A 26,262-nucleotide genomic window follows, 5' to 3' on the forward strand; every position below is an offset into this window, starting at 1 on the left:
GCTTTTGTTTTATAAACAGTGCACACACGCTGCGTGCATCCAGCAGTCGTCGGTTCAGGGCCTAAAAGGCTGTTAGGAGACATCATTAAAGGCCTCAGCATCACAGACCTCAGCATCACCGACATCAGCATCACAGACCTCAGCATTATAGGCCTCAGCATCACAGGCCTCAACATTACAAGCCTCAGCATCACAGACCTCAGCATTATAGACCTCAGCATCAGCAGACTCCGCATCACAGACCTCAGCATCACAGACCTCAGTATCACAGACCTCAGCATTATAGACCTCAGCATCAGCAGACTCCGCACCACAGACCCCAGCATCACAGGCCTCAACATTACAAAACTAATCATTATAGAACTCAGCATTACAGGCTGCAGCATGAAAGGACTCTGCATCACAGACCTCAGCATTACAGGCTGCAGCATTAAAGGACTCAGCATCACATACCTCAGCATCACAGCCTCAATATCACTGGCTCCTGCATCACAGTCATCAGCACCACAGACCTCAGCATCACAGACCTCAGCATCACAGACCTCAGCATTATAGGCCTCAGCAACACAGGCCTCAGCATTATAGACCTCAGCATCACAGACCTCAGCATTATAGGCCTCAGCAACACAGGCCTCAGCATTATAGACCTCAGCATCACAGACCTCAGCATTATAGGCCTCAGCAACACAGGCCTCAGCATTATAGACCTCAGCATCAGCAGACTCCGCATCACAGACCTCAGCATCACAGGCCTCAACATTACAAACCTCATCATTACAAACCTCATCATTATAGAACTCAGCATTACAGGCTGCAGCATGAAAGGACTCAGCATCACAGACCTCAGCATTATAGGCCTCAGCCTTACAGGCTGCAGCATGAAAGGACTCAGCATCACAGACCACAGCATCGCAGGCGTCGGCAGCTCAGGCCTCAGGATTAGCTGCCTTCCTTCAGCCGCAAGAGAGGATGTGGCAGAGTCAGAAGAGAGAGAGAAATGAGGAAGAGACAAGGACATATTTAGGATGAGAAGCACATAGTAACAGCAAGAAAGGAAAACGGGCAGTGTAGCAAAACACAAGAATACGAAAGGGGATGAAAGAAAACAGAACATCAAATTAAAGTTGAACGGAAGAAGAAAGAAGGTAGGAGAAGAAGGAACGAGTGAGGAGGTGAAGAGAGAACAGGGAAAGAGGAGGGAAGGAAAAAAAAGAGATGTGGAAAAAGATGAAAGAAGAGGTATAGTGGGTGTCTGAAGGGCGACTAGACCATATTATATTCTTTTATAGGGTCTCCTGTTGGATTTCTCGCTTTTCTAAGCACTTTAATACTAGATGCTAACGTTATACGATTTATTGGTGCTCTGTTTATCGACCTCAGAAAGAGGAAGGCCAATTCAGTCCCGCAGAGAAGGGCAATGCCCCTTTAATGTTTTGCTGTTGCCTGATATCATCAGTCCTTAAGTTGGGCAGCACTTTGCCCCCTCTTAGGCTCATCCCATTTCTGTCTGATCTGTTCGCAGGTCAACTTGAAACGTTCTCTAATGTGTGTGTAAGAAGAGAAATAGCCCGTCAGTTTCCACCAGTCAGAATCTGGGCACATGCCAACTGGCGAGCAATAGAAAAGACGATGGTGGAGGCCTCTGTCAACCTTTATCCACAGAAATCTCTCCTCCTCGAATCTAAAGGTGAGGACAAGCATGCAGGGCAAGCTAATATTGCAGGCAGAACCCTGCTCACCCCTGGCATGGGTCCCCAAGGCATACCTGATTTTTTTTTTTTATTGTTGGCGGTTAGGTGGCACTGTAAGCACTATCTATAAAATTAAGCTATTGCAGGGGTAGTCAAGATGGATAGAGAAGTGGGATGTGAGGAATGGTGGCACATAGCCACTTACCCACTCCTTTACTGCCAATGGCCATGCTAGTGCTTACGGGCATTCCAGCCCGTAACCTGCCATTCCCCACCCAAAGCACACACACCTGGGTGATATTTTAGCTAGCTCTGTTCTTTAATGGTGATGCCTGTGTCATTTTTGTAAGCAGTCTTCTGAAAGGCAATATGTGTGTCCTTGTACATGTTCCTTGCACTGAATACATTTTTAAAACAGACATCGAAAAAAAAAACTTTTTAGCTTTCATCTTGGCTTTTGCCAGACACTACAATAAGAGGCACATGTACTGCCACTATTTGCAAGTTGATGCCATTTTATGACATGTGGTTACATTCTAATGGCGCTTGCAAAATGAGCAAACGCTGCCAGCACACAAGCCAAAACTGTTTCTTTTGCCAATGCATGTCCAAACTGAAAGTGAAGAGATCCTCCTCCATGGTATAACTGTTATCACTGTGAAAAGGAATCTTGTAAACAACGTGATTGAACGCTGGCCTTCAAGACTTAAAGGGCTGCACCCATGTCCTGAGTTAACGTCTTGACTAAACTGGTTCAGGGTTCCTGGCACAGGGTACGTTGAATGGGCCCCTATTCCCAGCCTCACGCACAAACACTGGCAAAGTGCAATTCCTGCAAGGGAGAAATAGCTTGCCTTGGTGTCTTGCACCCAAACAGATCTAAAAGGATTAACTTTGCTCCCCTGGCAAATCCCTTTACTCTTGAAGACCCTATTATTGATGGATAGTTCTGGCACTGTGACTCGAATGCTATTATCGATCGATAGTTCTGGTACTGTGAGCTGGATACTACTATTGGTTGATAGTTCTGGTAGGGGAACCAGATTCTATTATTGATTGATAGTTCTGGTCCTGTGCGATGGATACTATTATTGAATGATAGTTCTAGTAGTGTGAGCCGGATACTATTATTGATTGATAGTTCTGGTTCTGTGTGCCAGATACTATTATTGACGGATAGTTCTAGTAGTGTGAGCCGGATACTATTATTGATTGATAGTTCTGGTTCTGTGAGCCGGATACTATTATTTATTAATAGTTCTGGTACTGGGAGCCGGATATTATTATCGATGGATGGCCTGGTACTATGACCCAGATACTATTATTGATTGATAGTTCTGGTACTGGTAGCCGGGCACTATTATTGATTGATAGTTCTGATTCTGTGAGCCGGATACTAGTAGTTCTGGTACTGTGAGTCGGATACTATTATTGATGGATAGTTCTGGTACTGTGACCCGCATACTATTATTGATTGATAGTTCAGGTACTGGTAGCCGGACACTATTATTGATTGATAGTTCTGATTCTGTGAGCCGGATACTAGTAGTTCTGGTACTGTGAGCCGGATACTATTATTGATGGATAGTTCTGGTACTGTGACCCGCATACTATTATTGATTGATAGTTCTGGTACTGGTAGCCGGACACTATTATTGATTGATAGTTCTGATTCTGTGAGCCGGATACGAGTAGTTCTGGTACTGGGAGCCGGATACTATTATTGATTGATAGTTCTGGTACTGTGACCCGCATACTATTATTGATTGATAGTTCTGGTACTGGTAGCCGGACACTATTATTGATTGATAGTTCTGATTCTGTGAGCCGGATACGAGTAGTTCTGGTACTGGGAGCCGGATACTATTATTGATTGATAGTTCCGGTACTGTGACCCGCATACTATTGTTGTTTGATAGTTCTGGTTCTGTGTGCCAGATACTATTATTGATAGATAGTTCTGGTACTGTGACTGGGATACTATTATTGACTGATAGTTCTTGTACTGTGACCCGGATACTATTATTGATTGATAGTTCTGATTCTATGAGCCGGATACTAGTAGTTCTGGTACTGTGAGCCGGATACTATTATTGATTGATAGTTCTGGTACTGTGACCCGGTTACTATTATTGATTGATAGTTCTGATTCTGTGAGCCGGATACTAGTAGTTCTGGTACTGTGAGCCGGATACTATTATTGATGGATAGTTCTGGTACTGTGGCCCAGATATTATTATTGACTGATAGTTCTGGTAGTGTGACCCGGATACTATTATTGACTGATAGTTCTGGTACTGTGACTCAGATACTATTATTGACTAATAGTTCTGGTACTGCGACCCGGATACTATTATTGACTGATAGTTCTGGTACTGCGACCCGGATACTATTATTGATGGATAGTTCTGGTACTGTGAGATGGATACTATTATTGACTGATAGTTCTGGTACTGTGACCCGGATACTATTATTGACTGATAGTTCTGGTACTGTGAGATGGATACTATTATTGACTGATAGTTCTGGTACTGTGACCCGGATACTTTTATTGACTGATAGTTCTGGTACTGCGACCCGGATACTATTATTGACTGATAGTTCTGGTACTGTGACTCAGATACTATTATTGAACGATAGTTCTGGTACTGTGACCCGGATACTATTATTGACTGATAGTTCTGGTACTGTGAGATGGATACTATTATTGACTAATAGTTCTGGTACTGCGACCCGGATACTATTATTGACTGATAGTTCTGGTACTGTGAGATGGATACTATTATTGACTGATAGTTCTGGTACTGTGACCCGGATACTATTATTGACTGATAGTTCTGGTACTGTGAGATGGATACTATTATTGACTGATAGTTCTGGTACTGTGACCCGGATACTTTTATTGACTGATAGTTCTGGTACTGCGACCCGGATACTATTATTGACTGATAGTTCTGGTACTATGACTCAGATACTATTATTGAACGATAGTTCTGGTACTGTGACCCGGATACTATTATTGACTGATAGTTCTGGTAGTGTGACCTGGATACTATTATTGATTGATAGTTCTGGTACTGTGAGCCTGATACAATTATTGATTCATAGTTCTGGTACTGTGAGCCGGATACTATTATTGATGGATAGTTCCGGTACTGTGAGCCGGATACTATTATTGATGGACAGTTCTGGTACTGTGAGCCTGATACAATTATTGATTGATAGTTCTGGTACTGTGAGCCGGATACTATTATTGATGGATAGTTCTATGCCATGAAACCTGAGTGTGTCTACAGTTTCTACTCGAAGGAAGGCTGGCCTCAATATCAGAGCAGAGAAACATTCAAAAGGATCCAGTGTACACGTAGTGCTGCACGTGTGAAGCATTGTGGAAAGCAGCCTGCAGCAGGACATTCTGCCTCTATACCACGAAACCTGAGTGTGTCTACAGTGTCTACTAGAAGGAAGGCGGGCCTCAGTATCGGAGTATAGAATCATTCAATAGGCTCCAGAATGCGCGTAGCACTGTGCGTGTGAAGCAGTGTGGAAAGTGGTCTGCAGCTGTCCGCGGCGGGAGCGCGAAAGCGGAAAGGAAAGCCTCCTGTGAATTAACATAATGCCTGGTAAAGTCCCGTGCATGAATACACATTATAACTTGCGCAAAGCAAAACCATATGGGAAATCAAACGGAAACAGAAGAGCTGAGCGGGATGAGAGCAGATGTGTGAATAGAGGAGGCTCGGAATTGCCACAGGAATCTCAGATCTCAGCACTTAAAGAGATCCCCCAAGAAATTCAATAGGCAGGTTACATTACTGCTTATTTTAAACCTAGGGATAAAACTAAGGAGGTCCAACAGACAGGTAAACCAACTGAAGTCTACCAACAGAAAATGGCATTAGTATAATGGATTGTTCCTCTCTGAGAGAGATAGATGCTAGGCCTGTGATATCGTTTATGCGGCACAACCAGAAATACAGCAAACAAGACCCGCAAGAAGACTGCATCAGAACCGATGAGTCCTGAAAAGGTGAATGAATCTGGTGAAGCGCTACGCACGCGACGACTATCAAGCGCTACGCACGCAACGACTATCAAGCGCTACGCACGCGACGACTATCAACCACTCCGATTCTGTTCCCAGCCACATTCAATTCATTGCCTCTACTGTGTTCAGAGGCACAAGAGGCTGCGGAAATCGATCAACTCGGGACAGACGAAGAAGAGGCACGATCGGTTACACATCAAACGAGAGTGGAACACTCCCTTGCAATGGACACGCAAATACCAAATGGCCGACTACATTTCCCAACACAAATTATTTTAAAATGTTGCGACCATATATTCACTGAGACCCAGAGACATAGCCAGCTATGAGACTCCTTAGGCGCTCAACTAAAGCCTAATACTCATTGAGATGTTTCCCTCACTATGTCGGAATGTGAGGAACAAGTGGACAGATCGTCCCCGATTGTCATCAACACCCAGGATGAGGACGGCAGTCTACTATTATAAACAATCAGATGGGGTCCCCCTCACATATCCAACACACAAACAGAGATGTAGGAAGAACAAACTACGTAAACTGAAAGAAAAAATCAACGAGAAACCAAACTCTACTAACATGGAGCTGGAGGACGCGCATCAACCTCTAAATTGAAAAATTGTTTTGGTCGTAGATTCTCGTGAGAAGACAAAAAAGTCAAGGAAGAGGGGAAACAGGAAAACGAAACGTCGACAACAGACCACAGGAACATTAACTAGCGGGCTGCTCCAAGAAAACAACATTAGTAATGCTGACCTTCAAGAGTCAAGAGTCTCCGCCTAAATCTCCTCAAAGGAGCTACAGTCCGGCCAGTCAAACCGTAAGAAAGTTTGTCCCCAGGTACACGATTCAAATGGAAGTAGGCCAGTTACCCATCCAAATAAGGTGGGTGCAGTATTCATTAGAGAAAAAAGGACCTATGATCTAAAAATATACAAAGAGAGCAGCACTGATGTGCTTATTTCCGAAAAGACCTCCCCACTGGATTATGAATTCATGTGACTTTGATTTTGTAGAACTCATAAAAAGAGTGTGTGGCGCATTGTCGCGCAATCATTGTGCACTATCTGCCACTGCTGCTCTAGTCTGGAGTCAATACGAATCGCTTGATTACTTAGGTTATCAAACCTAAGTAATCAAGCGATCAGGGTCTGGTCAACAAATGTGTTGACCAGACCCTGCTACACACATTGTAGTGATACAAAGCAGAGTGAAACAACAATACAAATAAAATCTGCAGTTGCAAAGACAGAAGGTCTAGATAACCTAAGAGGGCGACAGTGGCTGAAATCCTTAACACAAAACATTGACGGCCTGCAAGAATGAGAATTCAAACTGGCTTCGTGGAACACCAGGGAACACTCTCATTTGTTAAGGAAATGCCTTTCTTTCAATGTTGTTACGTCTTACCCAGTGTTCGTGTTACAAGAGACATGGTTAATTAATACATTCTAGATTGACAGTTATGTTGTACATCAGGTGAAAGCAAAAAGGGGCCCGAAGAGGCGGGCATACGTAGGTCTGATCATTGGAGTCAATCAAGGGTTCTCGTCCAATAGAGTGGGCCCTGTTGACACTAATGACAACGTGCAAGCAGTACAAATCAAATCCAAGGTATTGTTCCATATTCCAAATATATTGGTGATTAATGTATACAACCCTCTCAACAAAAAACTCACAAGTGATATATTCGTACATATTGATGCTTTAATAACGATAACTCCAAACAATGAAGTGAAATAGTTGGGGGCGATTTAAATGCAAAATGTGGCACTACCTCTTTAGAAGGAACATACCAGAATATCGCCTCAACAAATATGTCATGCACCCAGGTAAACAACAAGGGTATGGAATGGAGTGAGTTCATGGCCGAGGGGGACCTATGGCCTTTGTACGGTAGGGCCCTTAGTGAAACAACTGATAGGCCCATGTTGCTCTATGGCAAGAAAAATGCAACGTTACACAAACTATGTGCAAATACTTTTCTCCTTCAAAATGTGAAAGATTTTAAAGTCCATCCCATTCTGTTTAGTGACCACGCTATTATCTGTATGCATTTGAATATGTCTATATGAAAAGTGAAGGACAGGGGCCTGGTATTTAACACCCGATAATAGAGGACATTGCATAAAATGGTCAGCTGCGAATATCACAAAGGTGTGTCTAAAAATACGGCAGATCTTAGATGATACTCCGCACACACCAACAGTAATAAAAAGCGACGATATAGAACTATTGTTTAAGAAACTATCTATCTACATTGCGGTGGTAAAACCGGGACCCCTGACTGTCACGGAAAAAAGTAATACAGGCACTTTGATGTTGACATCTTGGTTGCGATTAGAAAATTCGCAAAAGAATTACGCGAGGTGCAAAGGACGGAGGAGTCACCTGGGAAGTGAAGGAACGTATGCAAAGGTTAGGGAACCCTTTCAGAAATTGGATTAAAAGAAAGCAGAAATGGAAATAAAACATTAACATGATGGGGGACTTAAACGATAATAACACCAGTTCCGTTTGGAAATTACTAAATAAAGCACAGGGCAAGATCACACAACAGATTAATAACCCTATTATGGAAGAGACTTGGGTTAAGTTCATTGAATCCAAAATATATGAGCTATCATCAGATCAGCTGTGGAAGACCACCCATAAAGAATGGCCATTAAACTTTACACTAAACAACATTAGGAGAATTCTAATCAAATTGAACAACTCTAGAGCCCCTGCCCCAAAAGGGCTAGCGGACGTAGTGTTGAAAGGAGAACCAGACATCTGGGCTGAAATACTACTAATGCTGTTTAATAAGGTGTGTAAAGAGGGAAAAGTTCCACTATCATGGAAGAGATCTATCTGAGTACCATTATATAAGTCTGGGGAGAGGCTGTTTCCTGAAAATTACTGGTTACTATCTAGTTTAGACACCACAACAAAAGTAGTTTCCGCTTGGGTAAAACATAACAACTCATAACATCATGTTCAAACGGGAGAGCTGATCAAATTAGATTTGCACTTCACTATGCGTGCTACTCCATGGGAGGTATAGCGATGCTATATAGACAATGGTTTGGCCCTGTGGTATTATATGGACTGGAAGCCACGGGTGTAAAAGACTTGGGATGGCTAGACAAAATCGACAATTTTAAGATTACCTCGATCTTGTTCTATACAATATGTTCGACTAGATCTAGGGTTAACCTCCCTTAAATCGATGGTACAACTGTGTAGAGGTCTCCACTGTCTGAAGGCTCTAACTCTTCCAGAATGCCCGGTGATGAAACCACTGCAAGAAAGTCTCCAGTCGCAAGGGAGCCGGGGTGATACAGATCGATACAAAGTGCATGTAAACAAATGAAACTCAAAATTGAATTGGTCCTTTGAAATTGCCCGCTGTAGAAATGATAACATATTGAAGGCAGCGTTTGGTAGAAGGCTTAGCAGGTGCGACTGGGTATGAAACTACGAGTATTTAAGAAGACTACACAATTTTGTGCGAGTCGAGAGAATTGTACACACATACTTGCGACCTCAACCCTACCTCCTGAAGTGTCCTGATCCAATTGTGTGCAAATTTAGGCTACTCCTGCGTACAAATCAGTTCCCTGACAGAGCATTATGGCGAGCAAAGTGGGAAATACCCAAACATAAAATAACATGCTGCATGTGTATGCATAGTCCTAACTTAGAAACTGCTAAGCATGTTTTAACAGAGAGTCCTCGATTGGGCCCAATTTACACGGTACAGTTCGCTGATTTCGTACATAACTATGATACGACTAAGACCATGGAATTTTGGTTATACTGTTTAAACACTGAGTCACATTGCACTTTCTAAGGTATGCCAAACCGGGAGTAACTTACAATGAGTAGGATGATTTTTATTGATTGATGATGTCATGATTTATAGGGTTAATATTGTAAAATTGTATTATATGTTTTGTAAGAATGTGTGTATACATAATGTAAGTTGTAAAACCTTAACTTGAACTAAAATACAACTATAAATAAATACATAATTAAATAAAAAAATAGGTTTGCTAACGGGACCTGATTTTAAGCTGCTATATTGAGCGAGTGAGTGAGTGATATATTTAATTGGCAGAGATGAACTTGTAGTTTCTGTCAATAATCAGCCAGTAAGAGTTTTTCACATAAACAGAACCCTGTTCTGTGTGGCCTCTGCTGGACCTTCTGAAGGCGCGGAGAAAGGGCTGTGCGTCCCTTCCAACCTGTTGAAATATGTCCTCTTCTGAAGATCTCTCTTCTGAACCACATGTGGCAGGCTCTCATTCTTCCTATTGCTATATTGTGCAGGATTCTGGAGCTGGATCTGGTGGTAAGGGACGAAAATGGAAACATCCTGGACCCGGATAGAACCAGCGTCATTCACCTCTTCCAAGCCCACAAGCAAGCTACGCAGCTCATCAGTGAGCGCATCCGGGAGGAGGCTGTGAGTATCTATGCCTGGAGAAGTATGTGGCTGTGGCCTTTCAGTATCTATGTCTGGAGAAGTATGTAGCCGTCAATATCTATGCCTGGAGAAGAATGTGACCGTGGCTTTTCAGTATCTATGCCTGGAGAAGAATGTGGCCGTGGCTTTTCAGTATCTATGCCTGGAGAAGTATGTGGCTGTGGCCTTTCAGTATCTATGCCTGGAGAAGAATGTGGCTGTGGCTTTTCAGTATCTATGCCTGGAGAAGTATGTGGCTGTGGCCATTCAGTATCTATGCCTGGAGAGGTATGTGGCTGTGGCTTTTCAGTATCTATGCCTGGAGAGGTATGTGTCTGTGGCCTTTCAGTATCTATGCCTGATGCCTGGAGAAGTACGTGGCTGTGGCCTTTCAGTATCTATGCCTGGAGAAGTATGTGGCCGTCAGTATCTATGCCTGGAGAAGAATGTGGCCGTGACTTTTCAGTATCTATGCCTGGAGAAGTATGTGGCTGTGGCCGTCAATATCTATGCCTGGAGAAGAATGTGGCCGTGGCTTTTCAGTATCTATGCCTGGAGAAGTATGTGGCTGTGGCCTTTCAGTATCTATGCCTGGAGAAGAATGTGGCCGTGGCTTTTCAGTATCTATGCCTGGAGAAGTATGTGGCTGTGGCCATTCAGTATCTATGCCTGGAGAGGTATGTGGCTGTGGCTTTTCAGTATCTATGCCCGGAGAAGTATGTGGCTGTGGCCTTTCAGTATCTATGCCTGATGCCTGGAGAAGTATGTGGCTGTGGCCTTTCAGTATCTATGTCTGGAGAAGTATGTGGCCGTCAGTATCTATGCCTGGAGAAGAATGTGGGCGTGGCCTTTCAGTATCTATGCCTGGAGAAGTATGTGGCTGTGGCCATTCAGTATCTATGCCTGGAGAAGTATGTGGCTGTCAGTTTCAATGCCTGGAGAAGTATGTGGCTGTGGCCTTTCAGTATCTATGCCTGGAGAAGTATATGGCCGTCAGTATCTATGCCTGGAGAAGTATGTGGCTGTGGCCTTTCAGTATCTATGCCTGGTGAACTATGTGGCCATTCAGTATCTATGCCTGGAGAACTATTTGGCCATTCAGTATCTATGCCTGGAGAACTATGTGGCTGTGGCCATTCAGTATCTATGCCTGGAGAAGTATGTGGCTGTGGCTTTTCAGTATCTATGCCTGGAGAAGTCTGTGGCCGTGGCCTTTCAGTATCTATGCCTGCAAAAGTATGTGGCTGTGGCTTTTCAGTATCTATGCCTGGACAAGTCTGCAGCCGTGGCCTTTCAGTATTTATGCTTGGAGAAGAATGTGGCTGTGGCTTTTCAGTATCTATGCCTGGAGAAGAATGTGGCTGTGGCCTTTCAGTATTTATGCCTGGAGAAGAATGTGGCCGTGGCTTTTCAGTATCTATGCTTGGAGAAGTTTGTGGCCATGGCCATTCAGTATCTATGCATGTAGAAGTATGTGGTTGTGGACTTTCAGCCAGATTTTCTATCAAGATCAGACACTGTCAGACACATTACGAGTTCAGTGGTGGCATTCCATTAGCACCACTTTTTGGGGCAGTAACAGAATTACTGCCAGTTTTACCACACCATTGAAGTCCGTCTTTGGAGGTTAAGTGCAGGATTTCACTTTACCCCAAAAAATCATCAGATTTATCACAGCGGAATTACCACGCATGTTAAATCTGAAAGACTATAGGACTCGCCAAGGAGTCCTATGGATGAGCACTGTCTGTCCCCCACTTGTAATCTAACCTTGGACACACTGGAGGATAGGGCGAGGCAGAAGTGCACTAGCCCATCTCTTCAAGTACATCACAAATAGGAGCACCAATGTCCACAAAGGGCCTCAGAATGTCAACATCTTCGATGGGTGCTGGGCGGATGCACGTGGGTGCTGCGAGCCTGTAATACATGTATGCATTTATGTATTGGTTATTTGTAATGCACACTATACAGCATAGATTATATTTCAAGGCACTTCAAAAGAAGGTGGGGAATAAAGGTATAAAACAAAAAGTTCTTAAAAGATCTTGAAACATTCGGAACGTGAAAGTGCTATAGCATGAAAGCAGGGGAGAGGGGGATGAGGGGAGGTGCAGGAAGGGGGTGGAAGGGAAGAAACAAACAAATGCTGAAACATGAAAAAAGGGTGAGGGGGAGGCAGGGAAGTGAGGGAGGGGAAGAAGAAGAGAAGTACATTAAATGGAAAACAAGTTTAAAAAAGTGCAGGAACAAGTAAGTAAACTGCATTAATGAAATCCAGACATGACATTATGACAAGCAGGTGTGAGTGACTGCAGACTTGAAAAGCCTTGCTTCATGGGATGAGGGCTTCCATCAGGCATGCAACACCCAATTATGACTAAGCAGGTAAGAATTAACTGCAGACTGGAAAAGCCATGCCTCATGGAATGAGGGGCTACATCAGGCATGCAGACAAGCAATTATGATTTAGGATGTAAAAATGAACTGCAGACTGTTAAAGCCATGCCTTATGAAATGAGGGGCTACACCAGACATGCAGACAAGCAATTATGACTAAGCAGGTAAGAAGGAACTGCAGACTGTTAAAGCCACACCTCATGGAATGAGGATTTACACCAGGCATGCAGACAAGCAAGTATGACTAAGCAGGTAAGAATGAACTGCAGGCTAGAAAAGCCACGCCTCATGGAATGAGGGGCTACATCAGCCATGCAGACAAGCAATTATGACTAAGCAGGTAAGAATGAACTGCAGACTGGAAAAGCAATGCATCATGGAATGAGGGGCTACATCAGGCATCCAGACAAGCAATTATGACTAAGCCGGTAAGAAGGAACTGCAGACTGGAAAAGCCACAGCTCATGGAATGAGGGGCTACATCAACCATGCAGACAAGCAATTATGACTAAGTAGGTAAGAATGAAATGCAGACTGGAAAAGCCACGCCTCATGGAATGAGGGGCTACATCAAGCATTCAGACAAACAATTATGACTAAGCCAGTAAGAACGAACTGCAGAATGGAAAAGCCATGCCCCATGGAATGAGGGGCTACATCAGCCATGCAGACAAGCAATTATGTCTAAGCAGTTAAGAATTAACTGCAGACTGGAAAAGCCACGCCTCATGGAATGAGGGGCTACATCAAGCATTCAGACAAACAATTATGACTAAACCGGTAAGAATGAACTGCAGACTTGAAAAGCCACACCTAATGGCATGAAAATCTACATCAGGCATGCAGACAAGCAAATATAACTAAGAAGGTAAGAATGAACTGTAGCCTGGAAAGGCCATGCCTCATGGAACAAGGGGTTTGCATCAGGCATGAAGACAAGCAATTATGAATAAGCAGACAAGAATTAACTGCAGGCTGGAAAAGCCACACCTCATGGAACGAGGGGCTACATCAGGCATGCAGACAAGCACTTTTGATTTAGCATGTACAAATTAATTGCAAACTGGAAAAGCCATGCCTTATGAAATGAGGGGCTACATCAGGCATGCAGACAAGCAGTTATGACTAAGCAGGTAAGAACAAACTTCAGCCTGGAAAAGCCTTGCCTCATGGAATGAGGGGCTACATCAGGCATGCAGACAAGCAATTATGACTAAGCAGGTAAGAATGCACTGCAGATTGGAAAAGTCACGCCTCATGGAATGTGGGGCTACATAAGGCATGCAGACACGCAATTATGACTAAGCAGTTAAGAATGAAATGCAGACTGGAAAAGCCAAGCCTCATGGAATGAGGGCTACATCAGGCATGCAGACAAGCAATTATGATTTAGCATGTAAAAATGAACTGCAGACTGGAAAATCCATGCCTTACGAAATTAGTGGCTACATCAGGCATGCAGACAAGCAATTATGACTAAGCGGGTAAGAACGAACTGCAGGCTGGAAAAGCCTTGCCTCACGGAATGAGGGGCTACATCAGGCATGCAGACAAGCCCTTGTGATTTAGCATGTACAAATGAATTGCAAACTGGAAAAGCCATGCCTTATGAAATGAGGGGCTACATCAGGCATGCAGACACACAATTATGACTAAGCAGGTACGAATGAACTGCAGACTGGAAAAGTCATGCCTCATGACACGAGGGCTACATCAGGGATGCAATCAAGCAATTATGATTTAGCCTGTAAAAATGAACTGCAGACTGGAAAAACCATGCCTTATGAAATGAGGGGCTACATCAGGCATGCAGACAAGCACTTGTGATTTAGCATGTACAAATGAATTGCAAACTGGAAAAGCCATGCCTTATGAAATGAGGGGCCACATCAGGCATGCAGACACACAATTATGACTATGCAGGTAAGAAGGAACTGCAGACTGGAAATGTCTTGGATCTTGGAATGAGGGGCTACATTAGGCATGTAGACAATCAATTAAGACTAAACTGGTAAGAATGTACTGCAGACTGAAAAAGCCTTGCCTCGTGAAATGAGGGGCTACATCAGGCATGCAGACAAGCAATTAATACTAATCCGGTAAGAATGAACTGCAGACTGGAAATGTCTTGGATCTTGGAATGAGGGGCTACATCAGGCATGCAGACAAGCAATTATGACTAAACTGGTAAGAATGAACTGCAGACTGAAAAAGCCTTGCCTCGTGAAATGAGGGGCTACATCAGGCATGCAGACAAGCAATTATGACTAAGCAGGTAAGAATTAACTGCAGACTGTAACAGCCACACCTAATGATATGAAGGACTACAACAGGCAGGCAGATGACAGTACAAATAGTAGGAGGAGGGAGTACAGTAAGATAATACAGGGGATCATAGTACAAGGTGAATGAGTCAGGCTGGAGGCTGCAATCACATAGAAAGCAGGCAACAAAAGGCTGAGTAATAGACACAGTCAGGAGATTACAGGCAGGTAGCAATGCAGGTGCCGCCAGGCTGATGAGAGGAGTAGGCGTGAAGCACAGGTAAATCAAAGACAGTTCATGGTTCTTGATGACATGATGGTAGATCATTTAAGGTGCAACACGTAGAATTAACATAAAGAAGGGTGTACAAATGGTAAAGAAACACACGGGGTGGTGGATACAACACATATGGACATTATGCAATATGAAGAACAGCAAGGGAAGGCATAGTAATTCCTGTGGTGAATAGGTAAGTTAGGTAAGAGGCAGCAAGGATTGGGAGCTGCAACCAGAGTAATGAGGCAGCAATGCTGCTGGGGTCCAGCCTGGAGGTGCAGCGAGGGCTCCGGAGGTTGCAGGAGACAAGGTCAGGGGTCGCTAGTACCACATGCCGTGGGGCAGGTTCGGAGTGTAAGAGACATGGCTAGTGGTTGGTGGCACGGGGAGGGCAGGGAATGTGGCAGCGCACGTGCACCCAAGGCATGCCAAGTGCTGCGGAGAGAAAGGTGGAGGGCGTAAGAAGAGACACGGGGAAAAAGGGGGAAGGAGGACTCAGCCAGGTAAGAAGAGACACGGGGAAAAAGGGGGAAGGAGGACTCAGCCAGGCAAGAAGAGACACGGGGAAAGAGGGGCAAAGGGGCTCCGTGCCTTCCATCATGCACATTGAACTCCAGCAAATCAGGTGGAACGTGGGACTCGTGATGCAAAGAGGAGGCTCTGTGGCGCCGTCCGTACACGGACATGCCAAGACAGGGAAGAATCCATTCCTTTCCCGGGGTCTTTTACACAGGGGCCGGCTTTTCCTGCTGCCTTCCCACCAATGGATGTTCAAACAGGCATCAGCCTATCGGAAGCAAATAAGGCAGGCTCACAGGCTGAACCAAGCCCTTTTCTTTGTGCGGACGCGACATCCGCCATCTTGAAGAAGCAATCTGCTCCGATGTAAGTAGAAAGCACAGAGCATCTAGCAATACTGCTCTGCTGTCCCCTAAAAGTGTGCAGGTCATCTTTGAGAAGAAAAGGAATCTGCGCTTTTCTGGAATGAGCGCAAATGAGGGGCAATATTGTCTGAGCTTTTTTCGTTTGAGCTCATTTTTGAGAAAAAAATACGTAAACGCAGTTATCTTGGGGCAATACACTTTATTATGAGAAAATCAAAAGCTAACGGTGGAGAAAATCATTTGTATTCTATAAAAAAAAAGCTGCCATTTGGAACCAAAACGAATGTACTTTAAAAAATGGTATTTGAACTCAAACTGAGGGCCTTTTCCTGCTGACGTGGGCTGACTTGTTGCAAGAGGTTTTGAAGATGTTTCCTTGCCAATTTGCTGCCCAATCCTTGTTTTGCATGGAGTCATTTCATGGATTTCATGAACTAATGTGCCCATTCATTGTTTCACATGGGGCATATCAAGAGCTATGATGCCCATTGCTTGATTAATGTGGGGATTATCATGAACTAAGGTGCCCATTTCTTGAACCATGTCGGGCATATCAAGAGCTATGCTGCTCATTCCTTGATTCATGTGGGGCATATCATGGGCTATGGTACCTATTCCTTAATTTGTGTGGGGTATTACATGAGCTACAGTTCTAATTCCTTGATTCACGTGGGGCATATAATTAACTAAGGGGCCCATGTCTTGATTCCTGTGGGGTATATCATGAGCTATTCTGCTCATTCCTTGATTCATGTGGGGTATATCATGAACTAAGGTGCCCATTCCTTGAAACATTTTGGGCATATCAAAAGCTATGGTGCAGCTTACTTAATTCACTTTGGGAACATCATGAGCTAAGGGGTCCATTCCTTAATTCATGTGGGGCATATCATGGGCTATGGTACCTATTCCTTAATTTGTCTGGCGTATTACATGAGCTACAGTGCTAATTCCTTGATTCACGTTGGGCATATAATTAACTAAGGGGCCCATTTCTTGATTCCTGTGGGGTATATCATGAGCTATGGTGCCCATTCCTTCGATCACATGCGCATATCATGGACTATGGTGCCTATTCCTTGATTCAGGTGGGGCATTTCATGAACTGGGGAGCTCATTCCTTAATTCTACTTGGGGCACATCATGAGCGATGATGCCCATTCCTAATTTCCTGTGGGGCATATCATGAGCTATGATGACCATTCCGTGATTCTTGTAGGACATATCATGAGCTAAGGTGTTCATTTCTTGATTCACTTGGCTCATATCATGAACTCATTTGTACATTGCTTGATTCATGTGGGGAATTTCATGAGCTATGGTGCCCATTTCTTGTTTCACGTGGGGCATTTCATGAGCTGCAGTGCTCATTCCTTGATTCACAAGTGGATTTTCATGAGCTACAGTGCTCATTCCTTCATTTTCATGGCAGCATTTCATTAGCACTGGTGTCGATTCCTTGATGTTATATGATATGATATTTCATTTATAGCGTGCCTATACACAAGTATTTCATGTGGGGCATTTCATGAGGTAGGATGCAGATTCCTTGATTTATGTGAGGCATTTCATGAGCTATGGTGCCTATACCTTAATTCTCAAAGCAGCATTTTATGATTACAGTGACTATTCCTTGGTTCACGTGGGACATTTTCTTGAGCTAAAGTGGCAATTCCTTGATTCTCATGGTGCCTATTTGTTGAATCACATGGGGCATTTCATGAGTTACAGTGCCTATTCCTTGAACCACACAAGGCATTTGATGAGCTACAGGGGCTATTCCTTGAACCACAACAAGCCACCGTTATATCAAATATGTTCACTGAACTAGGCTTCTCTCAAAGAGTCTCATCACCTACACATAACAAAGGTAGGATCCTTGACTGGGTCACGGACCTTAATTGTAATACTTCCATCCCCTCCATAACTCCCCAATTCTGGACTAACCATGCCCTTCTCGCCTTCACCTTAGCAGGCAAATCATCCTCCATCCCTCACACACCAATAGCTCCTTCCATCCCCACCAGGAACAAAAAGAATATTACAGAGGCCAAACCTATGCCACTGTTCATACCCACCCTCAACTCACTCTCAGATACCTCGGACCCAGCCACCTTGGTAAATGAATACAACAACATCATGCCAGAAGCGTTGGAAGAAATTGCCCCGCTAAAACTGTGAAAGAGTAAACCATGAGCTCACTTGAACTCCTGGTTCACCCCCCACCTCAGACTACTAAGAGCGAAAAAATGAAAATGCCAAGCCAACTGGAAACACTTACCCAGTGAGGAAAACAAAAAATACTTTAACCACCATATCAGCGGAATACAAAAAGTAAATAATCAAGAGCAAACAGGAAACCTTCAATAATAGAATCACCAGGCAAAATGAATTACAAAAGAACTATTCATCATCTTAAAAGAATTAGAAGCCCCCATACACCTCGCAGACAACTGCGTAAAAGATAAACCATGGCGTGCTGACATTCAGAACGCACTAATGAACAAAATCACTCTGCTCCAAAATAAGATTGCCAAGAAGAAAGATAACTTACCCAACTTAGCTACACCTGCCAATACCTCTACACCTAATACCAAGCCTGATAAACGCTTCAGCTTCTCCAAAGTCACCATCCTAGAGGTCGAAAGAATTATACTCTCACTTAAACCGTCTAAATGCCAGGGAGACAAATGCCCACCTCAAATCATCAAAGATGCTGCTAGAGACCTCTCTCCCTTTATAACAAAACGTATCAACGCTTCCTTTACTACTGGCATCATCCCAAACAACCTAAATTAGTCCTGGGTCCTCCCCCTCCTTAAAAAACAATTTCTTGACCCACCCTCCACACCAATTACAGACCTATCACGACAGTACCCTTCCTGCTTAAAATACTACACCGCGTAGCCTATCTCCAGATTCAGGAGTACCTAGAATCCAACTAGCTTCTGGGAACCCACCAATCTGAATTTAGGACTCTACATGGCACTGAGACGGTCTTGATCAATCTCAAAACACAGATTGACGAACTAATGGACAAAGGGAACTCAGTTTTGCTACCCCTTATTGATCTCTCAGCTGCATTTGATCTGGTTGTCCATCTAGTCTTTTGCAACCACCTTAATTCAGCAGCCCATTTCTCCCAAGATGCCATCATCTGGATACAATCCTTCCTAAGAAATAGGACAATGATGGTCTTCTCACCTGTCACTGCTGCCGACTCCATCCCCATTACATGTGGTGTCCCTCAGGGATCGTGTATCTCACCCACATTGTATAACATCTTTGTTAAGCCTCTATTCAACGACTTGGACCAACTGGGTGTCACAAACACTAATTATGTTGACGACACCCAGATCCTCATTCCGCTCTCTAGGGACTATGTCAAGGATAAGGACTTTGTAAACAAAATATACCTCATCATTCAGGCATGGATGGCTGCCCACGGACTATCCCTGAATGATGACAAAACCAAGCCTCTCATTTTAGGGACCGCAGCCAACCTCAACTTGGCCTCAATTATTCCTCCTTTGACATAGAAGGCAACATAATACAAGTAGCAAACGAGGTAAAAACATTAGGTTTCTACCTCGATTGCACCTTAACCCTGACCAAACAGGTCAATGCCAGGGCCTCAGCAACGGCATAAACCTGCAAGCTAATCAGAGCTGCCCGGCCCTTCTTATCTAACGACAGCTGTACTACTCTAGCCCAAGCTCTAATTTTGAGCAAACTAGATTATTGTAATGCCCTTTATTTAGGTGCCAGTTAACACATTCTGAACAAGATCCAAATTTTACAGAATAACGCCCTAAGATCAGCCCTGGGCTTTTCTAGAAGAGAACATATCTCGGTAGCAAGGCGTCACACCAACTGGCAACATTAACGACAAAATCAAACTGAAAACCATGTTGCTCATTCACAAATGCCTCAACAACGCTGCCCTGCACTACCTTGTGCAGATAATTACCAAAATAACCTCTGACCCACCCACCAGAACTGTCAATGCCAATTGTCTAATTTAACCTCGATTTAAACTAGCTAAAGCTGGGGAGGCAGCTTCCCCCTCAAAGCTGCCCAGCTTTGGAACTCTCTCCCGCCAGCATTGAGAGCTGACCAAATCCTTCCTAAACTAAGATACAATACCATCAACTGGCTTAGGGCAAATTACCACTAACCTTCCAACTGCCAACTCGAACAAGCACTCTTTAGGACTTTCTCACAAATATGAGCTGACCTCATGACCTCTTACTGAATCATGCTTTTAGTCACCGATGACCTCTGCAATTACGTAATCACTAATTGACCCTATATATTCATATAGCCGCTAGCTCGTATTTATTATCATTGTAATCTGCCTGTATGTATACTAAGTTTACCACTCCCTAAAATGTCTGTGTATTAGGGAGTGGTGCCTACTGCTGCTTTGTATCCCTGTACCATAACTATCCTTAAACTGTAAGTAATCTTGTATCACTATCTGTACCCTGCGCCCTGATACCCCCGGGTCTGGCGCGCACTATAAATAACTAAAACAAATAAACAAACAAACACATGGGGCATTTCATGATTCACAGTGCCCATACCTTGATTCTCACAGCAGCATTTCAGGAGGTACAGTGCCTATTCATTGGTGAATGTCTAGCATTTCATGAGTTACAGTGGCTATTCCTTGGTTCTCCTGGGGCATTTCGTGAGCTACAGTGGCCATTCCTTGATTTTTATGGTAGCATTCCATGAGCAGTGGTGCCTATTCTTTGAATCACGTGGGGCATTTCATGAGTTACAGTGCCTATTCCTTGAACCACATGGGGCATTTGATGAGCTACAGGGGCTATGCCTTCAACTACATGGGGCATTTGAGGAGCTACAGGGTTTATTCCTTGAAACACGTGGGGCATTTCTTGAGTTACCATGCCCATTCCTTGATTCATCTGGGACATTCATGAGCCATGGTGCCCATTCCTTGATTCATCTGGGACATTCATGAGCCATGGTGCACATGTTATGTTATGTTATTTTTCTTATACCGCGCCAAAGCCTGTAGGAATCCAGGCGCAGAGAGACAGATAAGGCGGCTACCAATGAGGAGGAATATGCTAATAGAAGAGGTGAGTCTTCAAGAGTTTCCGAAACACAAATAGGTCCCCGGTTTTACGCAAGGTAGCTGGCAAGGCGTCCCAAGCCTTGGCGCCTTGGATATGAAACGCTGTGCCAAGCCCACGGGCTCGTTTCACACGGTGGTGGACTAATAAGAGATCTTCCGCTGATCTAAGTCTTCTAGGGGGTTGATAGACATTTACAACATCTTTCAGATAGCTAGGTGCAGTCCCATAAATACATTTATGGCAGATGGTAAGTAATTTAAACTGAATGCGGGCATCAACAGGAAGCCAGTGTAATTTTTTCCTGGCAGCAGTAATCGGTTCAGAGCTTTTCATCTGGAAAATGATGCGGATGGCTTTATTTTGTACTTTCTGGAGTTCATGGAGATCAGCTTTACTTGCCCCACATAAAAGTGCATTACAATAATCCACACGAGGTAAAATAACAGCTCTCACAAGTTTGGTACGATTTTCGATGGCAACAAGTGGGGCAATCTGTCTGAGCACTTTGAGATGGTAATTAGTGCTCTGTGAGATAGCTGTAACGTGGGCATCACAATCTAAACTACTCTCCATGAACGTGCCTAACGTTTTAACGTTATGCACAACTTTTATGTCACTGCCGTCAATCCTAAAGCCTGAGTACGCCTGGTCCAGTTTAGTTAATACCTGGCGGGGTCCAAAAAGCATAAGCTCAGTCTTTGATGCATTTAGGCAGAGCCAATTAGTAGACATCCACTTTTTTATTAATTGATACTCCATGTCCAGCAAATTTTGGTCAGTATCATGATTGCCAGTGATGTCAAGGACCAATTGAAAATCATCTGCATAATTACAAAAGAAGATCCGGAAGAGTTCCAAATCATTACAGAGGGGGAGGATGTAAATATTAAACAATAAAGGGGAAAGACAAGCCCCCTGTGGGACTCCACAAGTTAGTAGTTGTGGTTCAGAGGCACTGTCCCCACAATATACCTGTGATCGTCGACCCTCTAAAAAAGATCTCAACCAGGCTATAGCATGTACAGAGAGGCCCCCGACCAGCTGCATTCTGTCAAGAAGGATGTTATGATCAAGCAGATCGAAGGCTGCTGATAAGTCCAGCAACATCAGCAGTCCCGACCTACTTTCTTCCAGCTTAGAAAGCATAAAGGTCTGTAGGTCGAGAAGGGCACTCTCAGTGCCATGGTCACTCTGAAACCTGACTGCTTGGTATGAAGTATACCAGTCATTTGTACATGGTCTTGCAACTGGATAGTTGCTATCTTATCTATGAGCTTGAGTAAAAACATATTATTTGTAATTGGCCTAAGGTTTGCAACATCAGAGGGATCTAATCCAACTTTTTTTAATAATGGTGAAACCGCCACGTTTTTTAGTGGCTGAGGGATTTTACCTAACCGAAAGGAGGCATTGGCAAATCTACATAAGAAAGGCACGAACTGCACCTTGTGCTCTAAAATCATTTTAGATGGGAGAAGTTTGCTAGGACAATTAGTAGGGTGCATGGATTTCAATATATTTATCATTTCCACTTCGGTAGTATCCTTAAAAGTAAAACCAGGAGTAGATTCCGTTTTTATGGCAGAATTAGGCCTAACGTTGTGTTTCATATCAGTTAGTTTAGTGTCAGATAAAAGCGTCAATATGGACTTAGCTGTAGATGATAAAGAGGTCAAGGATTCCTGCTTAATTTTATCTTGAGCCTTGAGTAGTTTGTCGGCAAAAGCCTTCTGTACTCGGTTACAGTCCTCAACAGTGGGTTTAATAGAAGATCCACAGGCAGTAGGTTTTTCCCAGGATCTAAAAAGGCGGAAGAGTTCCTTAGTCTGATCCCCTGCAGAACTAATTTGGTTATTATAATGAGTTTTCTTGGCCTCAAGAATTTCTAGTTTGTACTGTTTTTCTTTATGTTTCCAGTTCAATAGATTGGTCGTAGAACTATCTTTGTGCCAAGTGTGTTCGGCTTGCCTTTTACTTGCTCTCAAATCTACCATGGAGGGGGAGAACCATTTATGACGATTTGGTAAGTCTCTGACCAATTTATTTTTAAAAGGGGCAAATTTATCTAGCATATCAGTGGTCAGTTTATTGTAATTATCTATCAATGACTCTGGATCGTCAGTGTCTTTGGTTAATGTCATTAGAGAAGACAAGTAGTCATCCAAAACGGATGTAGTTATGTTCTTCAGATTTCAAACTCTAACTGGGTGAGTGGGAGCGTGCACGGGCAGGAAACCGTAAGACGCAGGTGACAAAAAAGTGGTCAGACCAGATACAAGGTGTAGTCCGTATATCTTCGACAGGTAGATTACTACTGCCGACCCAATCCAAAGTGTGGCCCTTGTTGTGCATTGGGTCAACATTGTGAATTATAATCCGATGGCTTGCCAATATTTTTTCCAGTAATAGGGCTTTCTTATCTCTCTTGTCACCTTTCCAACGGTTGAAGTCCTTCAAGACGACTAAACCCGTATTGGAAGTTAACATAGGGGAAACAAGGTTGACTAAATCCTCATTAAATCTGTCAGAGTCCTCCGGAGGTCTATAAAGAAGAACCAGGTTTAAAGTAAAGTTCGGGTTAGAAGTCATCTTGACATGTATCATGTCAGTCCCACAACATTCTATCTGAGCTTCATAAAGTCCTAGTGGTTTATTACATATAATAGCTACTCGTCCTCCCGCTGCCCCTACTCTATGTTTCCCAAAAAAGACATAGTCTGGGGGGGTCACCTGCCTAATAGTAGGTCCATGGGAGTCGGTAAGCCATGTCTCGGTAAGACACATGATATCTGTAATCACATTCCTTGATTCATCTGGGACATTCATGAGCTATGGTGCACATTCCTTGATTCTCACAGCAGCATTGCATGATGTACAGTGCCCATTCCTTGATTCATCTGGGACATTCATGAGCTATGATGCACATTCCTTGATTTGCATGAGGCATTTCATGAGCTATGGTGTCCATACCTTGATTCTCACACCAGCATTACATGATGTACAGTGCCTATTCCTTGGTTCACATGAGGCATTTCATGAGTTACAGTGACTGTTCCTTGGTTCACGTGGGGCATTTCATGAGTTAAAGTGACTGTTCCTTGGTTCATATGGGGCATTTTGTGAGCTATTGTGCCCATTCCTTGATTCTCGTCTGACATTTCATGAACTACAGTGCCCACTCTTTGATTCATTTGAGGCATTTCATGAGCTATGTTGCCCTTTCCTTGATTCACTTGGGGCATTTCATGAGACATAGGAGGTAGAGGTGAGGGAAGGTCCTCCATACTCTTAGAAACATACCAGGGGTTATGCTGTGCTATTGCACTTTGAAGTGTCCTCTATGCGCTAAATTGAATTACCAGTAAATACCTTAGACCAAATAACCGGACAGACCCAAGGAAGATGGTAAAATACTGCTTTAATCTCAACGAAAGAAAGCAGGGAGCTATAACAGCTATCAAAATAGATGCATGGATAGTCACATTTTATCTTGCTTGTATAGAGTTTATATACTTTTTCATAAGTCATTTGTGACGACATCCTACGGGGCATTTTGCAAAACCTATTCATGGGAGGGATTGGATTAGGGGAACGTGTCTACTTATAGAATCATATTAGGGTTAATATCTCATTGGCTGCCCCTTGTCTGTAGGACAGGCCCTGAGCTACTTCTATATACGTCAATTACTGATTATAGCATAGAATATGGCAGCAGACTAATAAATTCAACATTGTATGTAAAACTGTAGGGCAGGCTTATGATTGGTTGTCAACCCGATCCAACCTTGGACTTTCGGCTCGGCTATCAGCTTGTGAGTGAAAACGAAACGTAGGTGTTCGAACTGCGTGAACTTGCTCTTTGCTTTCTCAATTAGTCCAGCACATTTCATCAATCCGATCCTTTGCTAAGTCCTTCTGTTTGTCGTTGGTCTCGTAGTCTGCTCACTGTTCTGGTACATTTAGGGCAGTATGGACATGCTACTATCTCGATCTGGGTTGTAATGAATAGGCCTTGTTTTCGACGTCTGCTTCACGTGTTAGGGTACCATGATATTTTCCATTTCAGCCTCTCAATTACTGATATTTGATTCTATTATGCTTGATGTCATTGCTTCTCTTGGCCTCTAGAGACCTGCTCACCCCACCTGACATAGGCTTTTGCCTTTGTGGTTGTTCAGCACTTGGCACCTGCAAATGTCCTTGTCTGTCCTAATCTTAGCAGAAATATGTCTTACGCACATGGTCTGTTCATTCGACTCCCTTTGTGCCTTGCACCCATCTCTCCAAATAGCCTTCTTGATTCCAGGCCAAGGTACTCCCTTATTTTTTACACGAAAACAGCTTCTTCATCAGTTCCTCAATTTGCAATCCTAGGCTTGTATTTTGAGGTAGCACGGTTGATTCTTAAGGCGGGCCATCGTCTCTTTTCTTCCAATGTCTGTCCTAAATGTTATGTATATACCTCTTTTTAGCAAGCTTCTATATGTCTTTTTGACCTTGCTCTACAGCGTATTTACAGTTATTGGTCAGCACGTTACTTCATCTTTTTATTTCACGATTACTTTGTCTTTAGGTGCATGTTTCTCTTAGGGATTCAGTTACATCATCAGTGTTGGGTATTTTCATACTCTTTTGGCATAGGTTCATTCATCTCCTTTATGACATAATTCTGTTGCAGTCAGACTTTTTTTACTTAGAGTTCATCCATATTACCCATAGCCGCATTTTAGCTTCTTGGCAGTGGGCGTCCTTCCTGACAGCAGCCTTTCACTGCTTCCTACGTGAGTGTATATTCTGATTGGTTGCCTGAGTGCATATCGTCTCTCATATACTCGACGCAGTGCCGGAATATTGCATGGAGTCATACATGGGTGTCCAATTGTAGCTCTTCGTCTGCTATTCCAATACGATGGTGGTGAGGGGACAGAGACCAGGGAAAATGTGTCCACCTGCTAATCTCCAATGCCATAAATCATACCTAGTTTGTTACTGATAACAAAATCTGTAGCTTTTTTCCAAAATTTCTCTGGAAATGTGTGCTCTTAAATACAATGCTGGTGGCCCCGTTCAAACGTTTTCTTTGGCTTGGGGAGAATTACTCAAAACTTTGCAGGGGTTTCGGGAGGATAGCTCAGGGACAACG

General features: G+C 43.5%; 1 protein-coding gene across 1 annotated transcript in view; it reads left to right on the top strand.

Moving 5' to 3' along the window:
• The window catches only part of LOC138516908 (dedicator of cytokinesis protein 2-like), a 2,920,848-nt gene that overhangs the window by 215,376 nt on the left and 2,679,210 nt on the right, over nucleotides 1-26,262 (top strand). Inside the window, exon 7 of the mRNA XM_069632364.1 lies at nucleotides 10,051-10,186. Coding sequence (XP_069488465.1) covers nucleotides 10,051-10,186 — 136 coding nt within the window. The remainder of the gene's footprint in view (nucleotides 1-10,050; nucleotides 10,187-26,262) is intronic.

Source organism: Ambystoma mexicanum, chromosome 6q (assembly GCF_040938575.1).
Source record: "Ambystoma mexicanum isolate Mex_15411 chromosome 6q, UKY_AmexF1_1, whole genome shotgun sequence".
In the NCBI taxonomy this organism is placed as follows: domain Eukaryota; kingdom Metazoa; phylum Chordata; class Amphibia; order Caudata; family Ambystomatidae; genus Ambystoma; species Ambystoma mexicanum.